At 46.7% G+C, this 19,711-nt stretch overlaps 1 protein-coding gene across 7 annotated transcripts in view; it reads left to right on the top strand.

Moving 5' to 3' along the window:
* Window positions 1–19,711, top strand: part of PAFAH1B1 (platelet activating factor acetylhydrolase 1b regulatory subunit 1) — a 253,167-nt gene that overhangs the window by 151,308 nt on the left and 82,148 nt on the right. For all 7 annotated transcript variants that reach the window (XM_029612510.1, XM_029612506.1, XM_029612508.1 and 4 more), the window contains one exon: window positions 9,035–9,119. In XM_029612510.1, the coding sequence (XP_029468370.1) occupies window positions 9,035–9,119 (85 nt within the window). The remainder of the gene's footprint in view (window positions 1–9,034; window positions 9,120–19,711) is intronic.

Genomic DNA, 19,711 nt, shown 5'->3' with positions numbered 1-19,711 from the left:
TTTTTCCCACCATTTTAAAATTTCCAGTTGCATGAACATGGGCAGCTGCTTTTAAATCACTCCATTTGTTTTTTGTTTCTTTGTGTAAAAAAGTGTATACTTAGAATGCATTATTTCAAGTATTTTATTGGGTCATATGTGCAGGTTCTTTATATATAAAAAAAAAAAAATTAGGAATGTGGGTATTTTCCTTACAGAGCTTTGCTGTTAGATGTTCATGTCCCCAGCACTGGGCATGTTTCACATCATTGCTATATCAATCATTGATGCCATATCTAGTAAATCTCAAGATAAAGCTAGAAAATCAAAAAGGGGCTACTTTTAATTGAACTGTATAAAACTAAATATGGCTACCATTCACATCAATCTGAACATTTTGACAGCTCTAAAACTGTCCTTTTGTCTTTAAAACTAGTACAGCACGTTTGTTAACATTTAAACAGATAAAGTTTAGGAGATGAAATTCTTTTATGTGTGAAACAGGAGTGGGATCTGGGGTGATTCCATCTGATCTTAAGCTGGCCAAACAGATGGATGATAGCAAAAGCTAGAAAGATGCTTGCGGAGGGCCTTCCTCCAGCAACAGGAGTCCCTTATGGTCATTGCCATGCTGGGCCTTGAGACAGGTAGACACAAGGTCAGGTCTACCTATGATGTCTTAGAAACTGCAGCCTGCCTAGCTGCTGGGGGCATTGGTGCCAGATGGCTGGCTTGGCTCAGAGCCTCTGATTTCCGACCGGAGGCTCAGGACAGGTTTGTGGACCTCCCCTGCATAGGAGAGAACCTGTTTGGGGACAAGGTGAAAGAGGTCATGGCGCAACTGAAGGATCAGTAACTCTCCGCCAGCCCCTCTGAATGTCCTTCCACCTCCAGGAATTCTTCCAGGCCGGGCTTTCGCAAGCCCTTCTACCGGCCAAGGAAATACGTCCCTCCAGCTGTCCATACTCTGCCACTTCTGCCCAGACCCAGAGGCTGCGGCCAGCAGCAGTGGGTACCGAGGGCCCAGCTAGGCCCCCAGCAGGCCCCATCCGCCAGCTTTTGACTGGCAGCGAGGGGGCACGAGCCAAACACCAGTTCCCATGCCGGCCGATCCCCAGACTGTGGTAGGCTCCTTTGCTTCGCCCACCATTGGGAAGCGATCACTTTGGATCATTGGGTCCTCTCCATTATCCGCCAAGGCTACTACCTGAACTTCAGGCTCCCAGAGACCGCTCCCCCATGTCCATCATGGGATTCGTCTGCCCATCAGGTCGTCCTCCAATCAGAACTTTCTGCCCTTCTAGCGGTGGGCACAGTAGAACCAGTTCCCCACGAACAGTGGGGGGCACAGCTTCTACTCGAGGTACTTCCTCATTCCGAAGAAGAATGGTGGCTTGCGTCCCATTCTCGACTTCAGGGTGTTAAACCGTTTTCTCGTAAGAGAAAAATTCAAGATGGTCTCTCTGGGCATGCTGATTCTGCTCCTCTGGAGAGGAGACTGGCTCTGCTCCCTTGACTTGAAGCAGGCTTACACCCATATACCTCCGCTTTCTGGTGGGGACGGCACATTTTCAATACAAAGTGCTGCCCTTCGGGCTGGCATCAGCCATACATGTCTTCATGAAATGCTTGGCTGTGGTGGCTGCCTACCTCAAGCGTCGCTCAGTCCACCTCTTTCCATACCTGGACGACTGGCTGATCCGGAGTGATTCGCACTCCAGAGTTGTGAATGCTCTAGCCTTGTTGGTCAACACCTTACAGACTCTGGGATTCGTTATCAACTTCCCCAAGTCACACCTCATTCCTTCTCCACAGCTGGACTTTATCGGTGCCAGGTTGGATACAGCACAAGCGAAAGCTTTTCTGCCCAGGGATCGAGCAGTAGTCCTCTCTTCGCTGGCTACCCTAATTCGCGACAAAGCGACGGTACCAGCCCGTCTGCTGCTCCGCCTGCTAGGCCATATGGCGGCCTTGATCCATGTGACCCCCCTTGGCCTGCCTCCATATGAGGGACCTGCAGTGGGCCTTGCAGTGTTAATGCGGTAGGCATCACAGGATCTGGAAGCGCCAGGGACGGTCAGACTCTCTCCGTCTCTCCCTAGCCTGGTGGGAAATCCTGTCCAATCTGGAAATAGGATGCCCACTCCACCCCAGGTGACCCTCACCATCGATGCCTCGCCTCAGGAGTGGGGAGGCCCACACGGCAGCCTGCATACTCAAGACCTTTGGACTGCGGCAGAGTCCCATTGCCAGGTAAATTTTCTGGAGTTGCGGGCGATCCGATACGCCCTGTAGGCCTTCCAGGACAGGTCGTCCTCATCAGAATGGGCAACCAGGTGGCGACCTGGTACATCAAGCAGGGAAGCACAGGCTCCTTCCCCCTCTACCAGGAGGCATTACAGTTCTGGGTTGGACCCTCCAAAGGGATGAATCTGCAGGCCACAAACCTGCCGGTCCACCTAAACACGTTGGTGGACTGCCTCAGCCGGTCCTTCCAGCCACACGAGTGGTCCCTGAACCTGGCTGTAGCAGCCAGCCTATTCCATCGCTGGGGCATGCTGGACATGGACCTGTTCGCCTCTCCCCACAGTCACAAGGTGAGCATGTTCTGCTCCCTGATTCCAGAGAAGGACCACCCGGCATGTGACAAGTTCTCCCTTCACTGGGGACAAGGTCTCATATGCAAACCCCTATTCCGCTTCTCTCGAGGACTCTAATGAAGCTGCAAGAGGACGGGGGGAATATGATCCTGGTGGCACCCTCCTGCCCAAGGCAGGTGTGGTTTCCTCTGCTTCAGGACCTGTCTGTGAGTGCACCAGTTCCACTGGGGACGGCCCCACCTCCTATTGCAGAACAGGGCACCCTGCACCACCTGAACCCCCGTGCCCTGGCCCTCATGACATGGATGTTGAGCGCATGATTCTCCAGCCTCTGCAGCTCTCGGACGGGGTCTCCAGGGTCTTGATTGGATCCCGGAAACCTTCCACTCGAATCTTATAGCTTAAAGTGGAAGCATAAAACTAAACTATCTGCAAAAAAACAAAACCCATGGTACTCCCCAGACCTCAAACTAATGAAATATGAGCTCAGGCAGAACGCACATGGCATAAAGACCCATCCCCGCAAAAAGCATCCATATTCAAATCCTCACTACATCTCCACAGGCTAGCCACCCTTAAAGCCAAACGAGACTACTACGCCCTAAGAATCCACAATTACAAATATAACCCCAAAGCCCTCTTCACCTATGTTTCTTCCCTTACCAAACACACATCTCCCCCCCCCCCCCCCCCCCCATTCCTGACAGCGAAGCTAGCAGCAAATGTGAAGAACTAGGACGCTACTTTCATGACAAAATCGCAACCTTCCTTCTCTGATTTCCCTCTACTCCCTCCTCGCTCCCAGCTGACACAGGCACTGTCCCACCCTTGTCCTCCTTTAACGATCTTGAACTCGTTTCATCCACTGAAATCACATCTATCCTCAAAAAGATGAAACCTGTGACTCATCCATCAGACACTATCCCCACCAAAGCCCTCCTCACCATACCTGATGATATTTTCCAAACCCATTGCAGATGTTATCAATTGCTCCCTCTCTTCAGGCATTGTCCCTGACCCACTCAAGCATGCTGTGGTCAAACCTCTGCTCAAAAAAACCCGCACTTGACCCCAAGGACCCTGCCAACTTTCGCCCTATCTCCAATCTCCCTTTCATCTCAAAAATCATGGAGAAGGTCGTCAACTCGCAACTTACAGAATTCCTTGAAACTCACAACCTTTTCCACCCTTCTCAATTTGGCTTCCGTAAACACCTCAACACTGAGACCCTCTTACTTTCCTTGACAGACTACTTACTCAGGGGAATGGATCAAGGTCACAGCTACTTTCTTGCTCTACTGGACATTTCAGCAGCTTTTGACACCATAAATCACAACCACCTCCTTGCCCGCCTAACCGACATTGGCCTTTCCGGCACAGCCCTTAAGTGGTTCTCATCTTACCTCGACAATAGGAAATTCACAGTGAAAATAGGCAATGCTGAGTCCTCCCACTACGCCCTCGCCCAAGGAGTCCCCCAAGGCTCCTCCCTCTCTTCTACCCTCTTTAATATTTACCTCACCCCCTTGTGCAAACTCTTATCAGAACTTGGCCTCAAATTCTTTCTCTACGCTGATGATGTGCAAATCATCATACCCATTCAAGGCTCCCTCTCTGACACCCTTGAATCCTGGGGAAACCATCTCGCTGCCATCAACTCCTTACTTACCAACCTCCACCTTGCTCTAAACACTGCCAAAACTGAACTCCTCCTCATATCCCATCACCCTCTACCAATCCCGCACTCACAATTGACTCTGCTATCAAGATTCCTCATGCACAGCCCTGCGCAAGGAACCTGGGGGTCCTAATCGACCAACAACTGAACTTCAAAAAACATATCAGTGCCATACTCAAAGAGGGTTTCTTCAAACTTAGTCTTAAACCTGAAATCTCTCCTTCACGCTAGTGACTTCCGCACTGTTGTCCAGGCTACACTGGCATCCAAGATGGATTACTGTAACTCCCTCTTTCTTGGCCTACCCTACTCCTCCTTAAAGCCCCTCCAAATGCTACAGAACACTAGCCAGAACCCTCTCCAACGCTCATAAAATACGACCATATTTCCCCTATACTGAAGGACCTACACTGGCTCCCTATTCCCTCCCGCATCCTCTTTTTTTTTTTTTTTTTTTTTTTTTTTATATATATATATTTTTATTGTGAAATAGTGGTATAGCAGATAAACCGTACAAATATAATTATGGTATATCAAAGCCAACAAAACATAAATCCCTGACCATTATCCATAAAGCCTTATATTCCCATCACTCCAACTGGCTGGTAGATCCCCTTCAATTTGCCTGCTCAAATTGACAGACAAGGACCACTAACAAAGGGTCTCTCCATGTGCCATCCCTAAAGAAAGCACACTTCACAGCTACAAGGGATCGGGCGCTCTCCATTGCTGGACCTATGCACTGGAACTCACTCCCAACCCACCTCAGACTTGAACCTTGCATCACCAAATTCAGAGCCCAGCTCAAAACCTGGCTATTCAAACAAGCCTTTCCCCAACACCCTTGATGAATATTGAATTGTGATGGATCACGACCTGAATTTGATTATGAACTTGTTCTTATGACATTATAGTTCACTTGTTAATTGTTCCTATGCTTCTCTGCTCTCCTATTGGTTTTTTGTACCCCCTACCCTTCCCCTGTTACTTGTAATTTCCGTTGCTTTTGTTCCATGTAAACAGAGGTGATGTTTCGACTAACATCGGTATAGAAGACTCTTTAAATAAAATAAATAAATAAGCATTTCGCCACCTGGTGCGGGGGCCACAGACTGGACCCTTTCTCCTGCCCGCTCCCCCTCCTGCTGGATTATCTGTGGCATCTGTCAGAGTCTGGCCTCCAGACCAGCTTGGTCAGAGTACACCTCAGCGCCTACCACCAGGGAGTCGCTGGGATGCCCATTTCAGTCCAACCACTGTTCAGGCATTTCATGCGGGGCCTGGTTCAACTGAAGCCCCCACTTCGCCTGCCGGCAACCTCGTGGGATCTCAACGTTGTCTTGGTGAGGCTCATGTGGCATCCGTTCCGGCCTCTCGAATCCTGTGACCTGAAGTTCCTCACCTGGAAAGTTTTATGTTCCTGGTGATCACTTCCGCTCACAGGGTCAGTAAGATCCAGGCCCTGGTTATGTATGCTCCCTATGATCGTGTGCTGCATATGCATCCAAAATTTCTGCCGAAGGTGGTGACTGCTTTCCACATTAACCAGTCAATTGTTCTTCCCACGGCCTCATTCCCACCCTGGGGAACGTGCCCATCATACCCTGGACTGCAAGCAGGCACTCGCTTTCTACTTGGACCATATAGCGAGCCGTAGACAAGCCACCCTGCTCTTTGTGTCTTTTGACACCAATAGGCTGGGAGCAGCAGTGGAGAAGCAGACCCTATCCAACTGGCTAGCGGATTGCATTGCCTTCTGCTACAAGCAGGCAGGCCTCCAGCTGGCTGGCAGGGTGAAGGCTCACTCTGTGTGGGCTATGACGGCGTCAGTGGCCCATCTGTGTATGGTCCCTGTCACCGAAATCTGCAGGGCCGTGACCTGGGGTTCTCTCCACACATTTGCAGCTCACTACCCTCTCGACAGGAATAGTTGCCAGGACAGCACTCTTGGCCAGTCTGTCCTCTGCAATCTGTTCCAGTCTTGAACCCAACTGTTTTCATTGTGCTCTCTGTGGGGCCAGATTGTCCCTGTTTTTCCACAGCGCTGCAGTTGTGTTGTGCCCGTTGGCACCTTGTTCGGCTACTGTGGGTGCTTCTGATCACAGGGGGCAGTCTGGAGCTCCGTAATCACCCACATGTGAGGACTACCATCCTGCTTGACCTAGGAGAAAGCGCAGTTGCTTACCTGTAACAGGTGTTCTCCTAGGATAGTAGAATGTTAGTTCTCACAATGTTGGTTTCACCTTTGGTTTGTTTTTTCTTGCTCGTATTTTGCTATGTTACGAGATTGAAGGGGGACCTCGCGTGGACGCACGGACAGCAGCAGGCTGGGCATGCTCAGTCTGCCAGTCAAAATTTCTAGAAACTTTAACAAACGTTTCCATGCCGGGCTCCATCTGATGTCACCCACATGTGAGGATTAACATCCTATGTCCTAGGAAAACACTTGTTACAGGTAAGCAACTATGCTATTCCTTTACAGAAAGCTTAGGTGTATGGAGCAGATATCTGAATTCAAGAAAAATTGGGATAAGTTCATGGGATCTCTGAGGGTGTGGTAGGGTTTGTAGAGCTGAGCAATTGTGTAGTTGGGCAGTCTAGATATGCCATATGGTCTTTTTCTGCCATCCTGTATTTGTTTCTATAAGGCAGGGGTTCTCACGGAGACAAACCTACCCAGACAGATTTTCATAATAAATATGCATGACACAATCAATTCATGCAAATCTATTGTATGCAGATCTATCTTATGCATATTCTTGTTTACCTATAACATTGACAACAGGATAATCGGCCACATGTTCTCACCTTTCTGCCATGTGTGCCTGTGAAAAGCCCTAGATGTTTACAGAGCTATTAAGGGAATGTGCTGTCAGATATCACCCACTTGTGTTGCTGACTTTACTATGCTGTCCACAGAACAAATAGTAGAGGAAAGAATTTTGTATTACTTGTGACCATATAATCACTTTAAATCTGTGTACAATGTGGCTTTACAGAGGAAAACACTAAACCGTTTGAGCTGTACAAGGGAGATTTCTCATTTTTACTTTGATCAGTAATTCTCCTGCTTTTGCAATGATTGTAATGTAGTAATGCTTCCAATTGTCAGGCCGATACAGTAAAAATCGCAGGAGAGAGAGCGCCAGCTCCCGGCACACACACAGGCCACTCTCCTATGTACGCGCGATTCAGAAAAAAAAATTATTCAAATTAGGGCCCGCGGTAAAAAGAGGCGCTAGGGACACTAGCGCGTCCCTAGTGCCTCTTTTTTTGACAGGAGCGGCGGCTGTCAGCGAGTTTGACAGCCGATGCTCAATTTTGCCGGCGTCTGTTCTCAAACCCGCTGACAGCCACGTGTTCGGAAACCGGACACCGGCAAAATTGAGCATCTGGTTTTCAAGCCGGCCAATATTAAATTTTTTTTTTTTTTTAAATCAACTTTTGGGACCTCTGACTTAATATCGCCATGATATTAAGTCGGAGGGTGCACAGAAAAGCAGTTTTTACTGCTTTTCTGTGCACTTTCCTGGTGCCAGCAGAAATTAACGCCTACCTTTGGGTAGGCGCTAATTTCTGGAAGTAAAATGTGCGGCTTGGCTGCACATTTTACGTAGTGAATCACGCGGGATTCACTAATAGGGCCATCAACATGCACTTGCATGTTGCAGGCGCTATTAGTTTCGGGGGGGAGGGGGGGTTGGACGTGCGTTTTCGACGTACTATTACCCCTTATTGAATAAGGGGTAAAGCTAGTGCGTCAAACACACGATAACAGTGCGCTCCGCAGGAACGCACTGTACTATATCGGCCTGTGTGTTGGGTGGCAAGGTGTTCATCCCCCATATTGTATAGGTTCTCATTCTGAGCCAAAATGCTAATAAGGGACCATCCTCTGCTCCTAGATCAGATCCTACATTGGATTCTAGCCAAAAGGCTGCTTGTCCAGAAGATACACATTTTCAGCATTTAGTGTTTTGTTTTGTTTTTCTCAATGTCTACTGAATTGTGAAGCAGCTGAAATAAGGATGTTCATAAGTCTTTTATCATTTAATAGGTGCTACTATCACATCTGCTTGATGCCGGCAAAACTGCTTATCTTGACCTTTTTATCCCATCAAATAACCAAGTCAGGATTGTCTTTTAGGACTGTTGCTATGAGTGGGCAAAACAGACACTTGCCCAGGGTGCCAGACCGGGGGCGGAAGAGGTGATAAGCAGGGCAAGCTGTTCATCACTCATTTCCCTTCAGTATTTTGTCCCCACAAATACTCCTTGGGCTGACCAGTAGCATCATTGCCTTCCTCAATGTGGGAGTGGCCATGTAGCCAGTCCAGAAGAGTAAATGCTGCAGGGCAGAAGGAAGGTGCCATGTTACCTGGCGAGTCATGTTGCCTATCTCATATGAAGGATGTAAGTTCTTGTAATTTGTCAGCCACAAGGGAGTCTAGTTTTTCAGGGTTTCCAGAATAATTGGGCACAAAGTAAGGCTGGTGTTGCACATCCTGTGTTTTGAATGTTCATTGTAGCCAGAAAGGTGACCTATTAGACTTTATTATGCTGTCATCCTTGACTTAGAACTTAAGTAACTTGATTATTAGTACCTACATTGTTCTATTCCACAAGTGGATGGTACACCATTGTGAATGCAAAGGTTCTGAAAGATGCAGTTGAAGCCAAACTTTCATGTACTCTAGAAGAGGTTTTGCATATAGGCTTTTGCAAAGAAACAAAACAAATATTTTATACCTGTATTTATATCTTTTCTATGTTTTAGAAATCGAGCAATAGCAGACTATCTGAGATCCAATGGCTATGAAGAAGCCTATTCGGTTTTTAAAAAGGAGGCAGAGTTAGATATGGTGAGTTCAAACTACTAAAATGTATATTTCGCTTTATCTGCCTCTTTAAATAAGAAATTCATGTGATGCACAATATATTAAAGGTAGCATACAGTAAAATTCCAAATTGCTGTAAAAAGTGTTTTGCTTGGATTACTGATTAAGACATTGCAGTAAAATGCAGATCATTGAGACTTCTGCACTCAAGCCTTTGCTCTAGAGGTTTTCTAATTTGTGGGCAGCCATATTTCAAGGTTCTTTTTCAAAGTGAGAGAGATGGCACTGCTATTAATACCACTGAAATAGAACAGAGTTTAATTGCCTTTTGGTTACTTAACTTGTACATACTTGATTCACTTGCTAAAATCATTTTTGCACATCCAGTGGCTGCACAGAGCGTTTTAAGATATGGTTCAAGATGTTCTGTTCACCATGTCAGAACAGGATAGTAGTTTCATAATTTCATGTTTGCTTAGGGTTTTATATAGTGTTAACACCAGGGAATGCTTTCTATAAGGCAGTTTAAAAAAAATAAATTAATAAAAAGTCATACTTCAGCAAGGTATCTTCTTCCCTAAACTTGATAGATGGCAAGTTTGAAAGAAATAGAACAAAAATGTAATTAAAATATGTAAATTCAACTATAGACTACCACGCAGAAAGGGATCCTTTCTTTCAAGATTGATTCCTAGTTTTAAGGCTTCAGAATGGATTAAACTTTTCAAAATAAGATCCTAATACTCAGTTAACGTTTTTTAACTACAATATTAAATTTCATAGATATGTTGCCAGAAGCAGATTTGTTTTAAAAAGAAATCTGAGGATCAATTCAGATATTGTTGAATATATTAATTTTTGGAACTGGTCTAGTAACCATTCAATGACGGGGTAGCTGAATATTGGTGATCAGTTTTGTCTAGTTTCGCATATAATTGATGGTCCGTTCACTTGAGTTGCTGGCTAGTGGGAGAAGTTGCCCACACATGACTTCTTGCTGCCCACAAGAAAAAAACATATAAACTTGTTTTTGGCAGATGTAGGGAACCCTGTGTGTTACTGTTCCCTGGATGGATACTGGATGAATATTTGAGATGTTACTTGGTCTGATAGAGGTATGAGTTAATGTACAGAGACTGCATAGAAGAATTAGCCACACTGTTCTGTTAGTGCAATTTATATTGGAGATTGTCCTATTTGATACAGAGCACTGGGGGACAAATGGTTCTGCAGAATGTAGGAGGAAATACGAAGGATCCTGTTGAAATAGCCATTTAAGGGAGCCTTGCCCCACTCTGCCCTCACATAAAGTAAGATAGCAAATTCTCCTAGAATATAGTGTGTCTTGCCCCTGCATCCAAGGCAGTGTGTATGACCAGCAAAGTTCTCTGATTCAACGGCAGGGGAGAAGAAAAACTGATACTTCACACATCCAGCAGAGCTCTCTGCTTCAACGGCAGGGGAGAAGAAAAGAGGGTTCGCACTCACAAAGCGGGGAGTAGCTGGCTTGTTACGGCGGTTACTACCCCAAACCAAATGTGCCTGATACTTCACTTTCGATGCACATCCAGCATGGCTCTCTGCTTCAACGGCATGGGAGAAGACTTATACGTCACACATATCCAGCATAGCTCCCTGCTTCAACGGCAGGGGAGAAGAAAAACAACCAATAAGGGCTAATAACATAGTCTGGGTAAAACAAATAAGCATGGGTGCAGCTTGCTTATTGCGGCGGCTACTACCCCTAACGAATCAAGCTAGATATTTCACTTGGATGCAGCTCCATCACTGCTCTCTACATTAAAGGTGGGGGTGGAAGGGAAATAGAACCAAGAGCTAAGAGAAACAGATAAGTATGAGAGAAAATATGTGTGAAGCTTGCTGGGCAGACTAGATGGGCCATTTGGTCTTCTTCTGCCGTCATTTCTATGTTTCATTTCTATGTTATATTTCAAAATGACTTATAACAGATCATGTCACAAAATGTTTTCTGTTTTGTGATTATGTTGAAGGGAAAAGAGGACTGATTGGGTATGATGACATACTCTGGTTTTCTGTTCACATCATTGTTATGCTAAAGCCTGAGTCAGTCTGCTCAGACAAGCTCACAGCAACCTGAAAGTTTGAAAATTACATCTTGATCGGTTTTGTTTATGAAGTCTGAGATGTTGCATATTCTGGAATCTACCTTATACAGGATTAAGCTGATATATTTTTGTATTTTGTGAATACACTAATTTGCCACATAAAATGCAAAGTCAGGTATGTCAGCTTTAAGTTCCTGGACTCATTTCAAACTGTTACACAACTTTCACTGCCCATCTCATTCCATGTGATTGGCCTGTTAACCTCATTCTAATGTGGGTGGTTTTGGCTCAATGTATGTTTAATGTATTGCTTTCAGCATTTTCTCTTTAAATACTGTACAGTTTCCATTCACGGGAACTTGAAAACAGGTATTTTGCATCTCTAATTTTTTTTAATTGTGCTGTTGTCTCATGGAGTTCGTCTACTTCTGTTAACGTCTTATTAACCGGTGACTTCATTCCTCCTTGAACTGAGCAGCTATTGATGGTACTTGAGCAGAGTATATATAAGAAGTTGAATAAACCACCATTTCATAAACTGATTCCTATACTAATTTTAGCTGAAACTGGTTCAAGCCCAAAGGCCTAGTAATGGTGATTCTCCAAGAGCAAGCAGGATGGGTAGTCCTTATACAGGGGTGACATGGATGGAGCCCCGGTCGGGACCTTTGATCTCAGATTCTAGAACTTTCAGACATGCCCTACTGAGCATGTGCAGCTGTAGTCATCGCCCTGTCCCCTAAGAGTCCCTCAGTCTTTTTCCGCAGAGCTGTGTGGTTGTGGAAGCAGTGTGTCACTGTATTCAGCTTTGTGCTCTAAGGTTGATGTAATGTGCGCTGAAGCTGCCGCGGGTTTGTGCGTGCATGTGTGTGTTTGTATTCGCGTTTCACACACAGCCCTATATGGGCTGTGTGTGTCGCTATGCAGTCTGTCTATTACTATTCCTTACTAAACTGCAGGTGCAGTATTAATATCTGTTCTCTCCTTGCTCTTTTTTTTTGTACCTTTGTCAGGTGCTGGCAGGACTGAATGTAGTCTGTGGGTGATCCGTGTAGGCCGCTGAGCCCGGGGACTCGCCTGAGTTCTATCTGAGCAGGAGTTCCATGTCATTTCACCGAACGATGGGCATGAGTTGAAGTTTAGACAGGGAAGAGATTGAGGACCATACTGTTCCTGTGAGGGGAGAGCTCATCCTCCCCACATTCAAAGAAACTAGTTTCAGGACAGGAGCCCTGGACACTGTGGCCTCCCCCCCCCTATTTGCCTGTAATGGCAGTGCAGTCTCCTTGTGAGAGAGGGTGAGCAAGAGCCTGGGCAAGCAGCTTGCAGCTGCACCTTCGGTGCCATGCCGAGTATCAGTTGCCCGTGCACACCTATGACCAGTGCACCAATAATCTGATATGTCTGTCAGGACCACATCTGGACCACGACTGCCAATGAGCACCATGGTCGTCCTTGGCATACGAGGTGCCAAGGTGCCCTCTGTGCCATCGAGATGCATGACCCCCCTTTGATGCCATAAGGGCTTTCTGTGCCGTAGGCAACTGTGGACGTGGAATCTCGATGCACTGGAGAAATCGAGCGCCTTGGGCCTCGATGTGGCAGAGTAGCGGCACTGACCTCTGTCGGAAACCAGGACTGCCATAGAGTGCCATCGGGACTTGTCTCTGTGCTATCAAATCGATGCCCTCATTGATTCTTAGACTCTTGTAGTGGCAAGGACTTGTAGTCCTGTAGAATAAGTCTGCAGCCCCCAGGAGGGAAGGAAGGCATGTCCATTATTTCAATAGTGACACCTATGTAGCTGTGTTTAGTTTACCTTGACCAGGTTCTGAAGGTTCTGGACCCCAGCCAAAGGATGTCATGTTAATGGTGGGGCTGTAAAGGAGGAGGAATTAAACAAAAAAAAAAACCCCACCTTGCGTAAGCGTGTTTCCGTTCCTAGACGGCTTCGCCCCGTTTCCCTTACCTTGTTCACGGATTCTCCCGCTTAGCTTGGGAAAATGGCTACTGCTGCGTCTGCTAGCCGCCCTCTCTGGCATCCCCGGAATGGCTATGGTGCTGCCTCCCACCATGCTCCTCCCAAGGGCCTACTAGGGGTGCGCACATGCTATCCTCATCTTTATTCCAACATTGACGTGAACCTCTGGGGCATTCCCCTCAAGTGACATCACGCCATCCAGGTATTTAGCCTGCCCTTACTTGCTAGTTAGTTGAGTTAGCAACGATTGGTCTCGGCTGGGCAATGCTAGTCTGCCGCTTCCTTGCTGCCGCTGGGAACTCTCTCTCTGCCCTTCGGGGTACTAACTAACCTGGGTACCCACTCCTCGGGGGCTCTTTGCTTTATTTCAGGTGCCTTACAGGGATCAGGTACTCGCTCCTCGAGGGCCTGCTCTCCCTGCCTAGGTGCCAGTACCATCTACTTCAGCCTGGTGGAATCTCATACCTATAGCTACCTGCTAGTGAGTAATCTATCAGTCTCTCATCCACAGCATTGCCTTGCTGGGAAACCTACACCGGAATTCCCCTATACCAATGGTGTGAGAAGGGTCCCTTCTGCTGAGGGTCCTGAGACTGCTACATCCAGACTACCTCACTACTGCCACCTCTGGTATTCATCCAGCTGTACAATTAAAGATCTAATTCTGTGTTTGTGCGTCCTGAGTCTAGCCCAGTACTGTGGCTCCCCACGGGGCCCCTCTCCATGGGCGTGGTCATCTGCCACAGTACCCAAGAATCCACCCAAACACCGCTTAACCATAACAAAGCATTGCTATCAACATTAGTTTATTTTTCCATGTTAATATTTTACCTGCCTTTGAATACCCCCATGATGTCTGAGTCGTATTAGATCATTCTTTCATAAACATTTGTATCCTGCTAGTGCTACATTGTGTTCCTTCAGTCACTTATTTGTGTAGGTGAAGTCCTCTATACCTTTCTTAAACCTCAGTTTTATTTTTGCCAGAAGTTTTTACTTTGTGGGAATAGCAGTGTAATACACAGAATTGCAGACTGCTGTGTCAGTCTTATACCTTGACTTATTTCACAGGTTCCCAACATGAAGTAGGCAGACTGCATTCTTCCTCCCCTGACTACTTGAATGATTGCTGTTGAGATTGCCTTGTTCCCTGAAGCTGTCTGCAAGCTAATACAGGCTAGATCCTATCCCTTTGTTAGAGCAGGTACTGCTGATTCCTGGGTCACAATATGCTTCAGACTGGACTGTCTGGGCTTTCAGTGATCTTCAGTATAGCAGAAAAGAGCAAATCTGGAGGCCATAGATGTGGAAACTGCAGGGCTGTGGATGGATTAACTATAGACAAACAAAAATCAAACTTTGAAATGTTTGTATGCTAATGCCAGAAGTCTAAGAAGTAAGATGGGAGAACTAGAATGTATAGCAGTGAATAACAGTTAATTGGCATCTCAGAGACATGGTGAAAAGAGGATAACAAATGGGACAGTGCTATACCAGGGTACAAATTGTATTGCAATGACAGAGAGGAGCAGAGAGGAGCCCTCGGGAGGTGGTGTAGCGCTTTGTCTGGGATGGCATAGGGACCAACAGGATAAACATCCTGCGTGAGACTAAATGCACAATTATATCTTTTATGGGTAGAAATCCCTTGTGTGTTGGGGAAGACTATAGTGATCATATACCACCGTCCACCTGGTGAAGATGGTGAGAAGGACAGTGAAACGCTAAGAGAAATTAGGGAAGCTAACCAAATTGGTAGTGCGGGAAAGGCCTGGCCATGCCGGGAGGAGTGGAGCCCCAGGCTAAATTTGCTTGTCCTGCCAAGGAGGGACCTTCCCCACCCGGCAGGCAAGCAGTGCAGAGACCCTGCTGCGAAAAACACGAAGAGGGCAGCCCACAAGAAAGGCAGGCTGCCTGCCGGGACATAGCAGAGCAGCGGCTGAAGAAAAAAAAAAAGCAGAAAAAAAAAGGTTTGATTGACAGCCTGCACAGCAGGAGAGAGCAGGAGGGAAACCTGCTGCCTCCTGCTAGTCTGGCTGCCCGTTCAAGGCCTGCTCTGACCAGAAAAAAGAAAAAATGCTGGTTAACTGCTGCAAATAAGTTAGAGGTAGGTGAGTACCTGCAACTTAAAGTTTAAAACTTTTTTTTTTTTTTTTTTACTGAGTGCAGCAACGGATTCAAAACCCTCTCGGCAGCCGGGGGGGGGGGGGGGGGAACGAGACCCAGAGAGACTCTGTCCCCACACCTGGAAGTGTCCATGGACTCAGGCTATGCAGTGAATCCCCTCCTGCAAAAGAGGCAAAGCCCCCCTGAGCCGGGCAAGAGCTGGGAGATGGAACAGTCTCCCATACAGAAAAAGGAAAAAAAGCACTAAAAAAAAAAAGGTTTGATTGACAGCCTGCACAGCAGGAGAGAGCAGGAGGGAAACCTCTGTGCCCATTGAACCATCACCTAAAAGGTCTCGAGTGGAAGAGCTATCGATACCCTCGATGCTTCTCACTCCAAGGCGATCCCCACCGATATCTGTACCGGGTACCGCACCACCAACAGGGATCTGTGGAAGAGCCGGTTCCGCCTTCTCTGCCACCCCCTATAGCTACTCTGACCTCACCAGCTATACGGGAGGAACTGGATGGCTTCATCTGCTAGGCAGTAAAAGCTCTACGAGATCTGGGACCATTGACACCGATGCCGACGCTGGACCTTTCCCTGTTAGTGCTGATCCTCGACAGGCTCGACGCACTTATCTGTGCCTTTCTAAAGCAACTATCGCCATTGGGTACGAAAACTTCTGTTTCCAAACCCAGAGACGACGATGCCTCAAGGGATTCCTCGAAGCCCGAACCTATTCCGGGACCCTTGGGTATTTCACAGCTGAGAATCCAGAGTTCTCCATCAGTTCCCTTCCTTCCACCATCAATGCCACCGATGAAACCTTCGATGCCTCTTTTTATTCCTCACTCCACTCCTCCACAGCAGCCTTCTTCAGAACCTGGGCGGAAGAAAACACTGATTCTTCATCGGAGGACACACTATCAGACTCCATCCCCACCAGAAGAGAGAAGAAAATCACCACCAGAGGACCTTTCTTTTTCAAACTTCGTGGAAGAAATGGCAGATACCATACCATTCTAGTTACAAGCAGAAGAGGACACCAGACAAAAAAACTCTCGATGTTTTGCAATTTGTAGATCCTCCTAAGGAAGTTCTGGCAATCCCTGTGCATGAAGTACTTGTGGATCTTCAGCATAGGTTGTGGGAGCACCCTTGTTCTATACCACCAGTGAACAAGCAGACTGATGCCACTTACCTGGTTCAGTACATACCAGGCTTCCAGAAACCTCAGCTTCCACACCAGTCTGTATTGGTGGAATCTGCCCAAAAGAAATCAAAGAATTTGTCCTCACTTATCGATGCCTCCTGGGAAGGATAAAAAATTTCTAGATTCTCTTGGTCGTAAGATGTTCCAGGGGTCAATGCTGGTTTCCAGAATTGCGTCATATCAGTTGTATATGACAACGCAATTTGTGGAAACAAATACAAGAATTGACGGAGTCTCTTCCACAACAATACCAACATTCCCTTACTAATGTCATTCATAAGGATCTAGAGGCAGGAAAGCATGAGGTCCATGCAGCTTATGACTGTTTTGAAACATCGTCCAGGATGGCTGCAACAGGAATTAGTGCCCATAGATGGGCCTGGATGAAGGCTTCAGATCTCAGGTCTGAAATTCAAGACAAATTGGCAGACCTGCCTTGTACAGGAGAGAGAACCTCTTTGGAGACAAAGTACAAGCCGCATTAGTACAATTAAAAGAACATTCTGAGACTCTACGATAACTCTCAGCTGTTCCAACAGACACACCATCTTCTGCATGAAGAACAACCAGGAAAGACACTAGAAAACCCTATTACAGACCATGATGATACTATCCTCCAGCACCTCGTGGAAGGATTTCAAGACCATCCCAGAGAGGTCAAACTAGATAGCTGAGGGCACCTAGGCCGCAACTTCCCCCTCAAACAGGACCTACAACATGTTTTTGAAAAACCTGCCAGAGGACAGCAGCCACTCCATCAATCGGTCCCAAATCTACCAGTGGGAGGTCGGATCTCCTTTTTCCTTCCCAGTTGGTCAAACATCTCAATAGATCAATGGATACTCTCCATCAAACACAGGTACCATCTGGATTTTCTTACAATACCCAAAAACTTTCTACCAAGCTCACCTTGGGTACACAAGGATCATTCAACACTTCTGCAAGCAGAATTATCCACCCTCCTGAGAGCCAGGACCGTAGAACCAGTTCCCCGACTTCAGCAGGGCAGAGGATTCTACTCCCGATATTTTCTCATTCCAAAGAAAACAGGAGGCCTATGTCCCATCTTAGACCTCCAAAATCTCAACAAATTTCTACAGAAAGAAAGGTTCAGGATGGTATCCTTAGGCACCATGCTTCCCCTTCTTCAAGCTGGAGATTGGCTCTGTTCTCTGGATCTTCAAGATGCTTACGCTCACATTACAATATTCCCTCCTCATCGCAGATTTCTGCGCTTCGTGATGGGTCATCAACACTTTCAATACCGGGTACTGCCATTCGGACTTGCCTCAGCACCCCGAATATTCACAAAGTGCCTAGCAGTGGTAGCGGCCCATGTATGCAAAGAAAGCATTCATGTATTTCCTTATCTCGATGACTGGCTCATCAGAAGCTAATCAAGACAAGGAGCTCTAACTCACTTAAGTGCACAATCAAACTACTTCACTCATCGGGATTTCTAATAAACTACCAAAAAATCCCATCTTGTACCATCTTGCTGCCTTCAGTTCATCGGAGCAGAATTGAACACCACAGTATCCAAAACCTTCCTACCAAAAGACCGCGCAAACACTCTGTCCACTTTAGCCAACTCTCTGCGCACAAACCGAACAGCGACAGCCCATCAGTTCCTCACTCTGCTCGGTCACATAGCTTCCACAGTTTCACTCCTGTGGCCAGATTAGCCATGAGAATAACGCAATAGACACTGAAATCTCAGTGGCTCCAAGCCATTCAACCATTGTCGTATCCAGTTCAAATAACTCACCAGTTACGTTCATCTGTCCACTGGTGGGCAAACACTAACAACTTGCTCATAGGCCAACCTTTTCAGCAACCAGTTCCACAAGTAACCTTAACTACAGATGCATCCGCCTTGGGTTGGGGAGCACATATAGAAAGTCTTCAGACTCAAGGTACTTGGACAAAACTTGAAGCAACTTTCCAAATCAACTTCTTGGAGCTTCGAGCTATATGTTATGCTCTGTGTTCAAGGACTGCCTTTCACACAAGACTGTGTTAATACAAACAGACAACACAGTTGCCATGTGGTACCTGAACAAACAAGGAGGTACGGGTTCTTATCGCCTTTGCCAAGAAGCCACACAGATTTGGGACTGGGCCCTGACAGATTCCATGTTTCTCCGGGCCACTTATCTGGCAGGCAGACACTACGTAGTTGCAGACTGCCTCAGTCACCAGTTCCAACCTCACAAGTGGTCCCTGGATCCCTTAGTAGCGACCAGGATATTCCAACGTTGGGGTCAGCCAACAATGGACCTCTTTGCATCCGAACTGAATCACAAAGTGGACAGAATATGCTCCCTGCACAAACAGAGAAACCAGTTAGCCATGGACGCCTTTGCTCGCCCCTGGAACTCAGGTGTTCTATACGCGTATCCCCTGATACCAATCATAACCAAAACTCTAGTGAAGCTACAACAGGACCAAAGGGTCAGTGATACTCATTGCCCCGTATTGGCCTCGACAAGTATGGTTTCCCATACTCCGCGACCTCTCAATTAGGCAACCAATTCGCCTGGGCACAGCTCCCACTCTCATAATTCAGGATCAGGGCAGGCTGCGCCACCCCAACCTTCAAACCCTGTCTCTCAGCCTGAATGTTGAAAGCTTGATCCTGCAACCACTCAATCTTTCAACTAATCTCTCAAGTGTTTGTAGCTTCACGAAAACCTTCCACACGAAAATCTTATCGTTGTAAGTGGAAAAGATTCACCACGTGGTGCACGTGGAAAAGATTCACCACGTGGTGCACGCAGAAAAGTATTGATCACTATTCCTGCCCCACATCATCTTTATTAGACTATCTCTGGCACCTTTCAGACTCTGGTCTACAGACTGTCAGTAAGGGTACACCTGAGTGCTATCTCAGCTTAACCCAAGGGAGTAGGGGATGCCCCGATTTCAGTGCAACCCCTTGCCAGTAAGTTTATGAGAGGTTTAATCCAACTTAAACCCCTGTTGCAGCCACCAGTTACAGAATGGGACCTTAATGTGGTACTAGCACGGCTCATGTGGTCTCCTTTTGAGCCCATAGATTCATGCAATGTTAAATTTCTTACATGGAAAGTTCTCTTCCTAGTAGCTATTATATCTACTAGAAGAGTTAGTGAGTTACAAGCACTTGTAAGTTCCTACATGACCGAGTTGTACTCCGTACTCACCCTAAATTCCTTCCCAAGATGGTTACTGACTTCCACTTGAA

Source organism: Rhinatrema bivittatum, chromosome 8 (genome assembly GCF_901001135.1).
Source record: "Rhinatrema bivittatum chromosome 8, aRhiBiv1.1, whole genome shotgun sequence".
Classification (NCBI taxonomy): Eukaryota; Metazoa; Chordata; class Amphibia; order Gymnophiona; family Rhinatrematidae; genus Rhinatrema; species Rhinatrema bivittatum.
The sequence above is the reverse complement of the archived record's forward strand: the minus strand, read 5'-3'. Positions and strand labels throughout refer to the sequence as shown.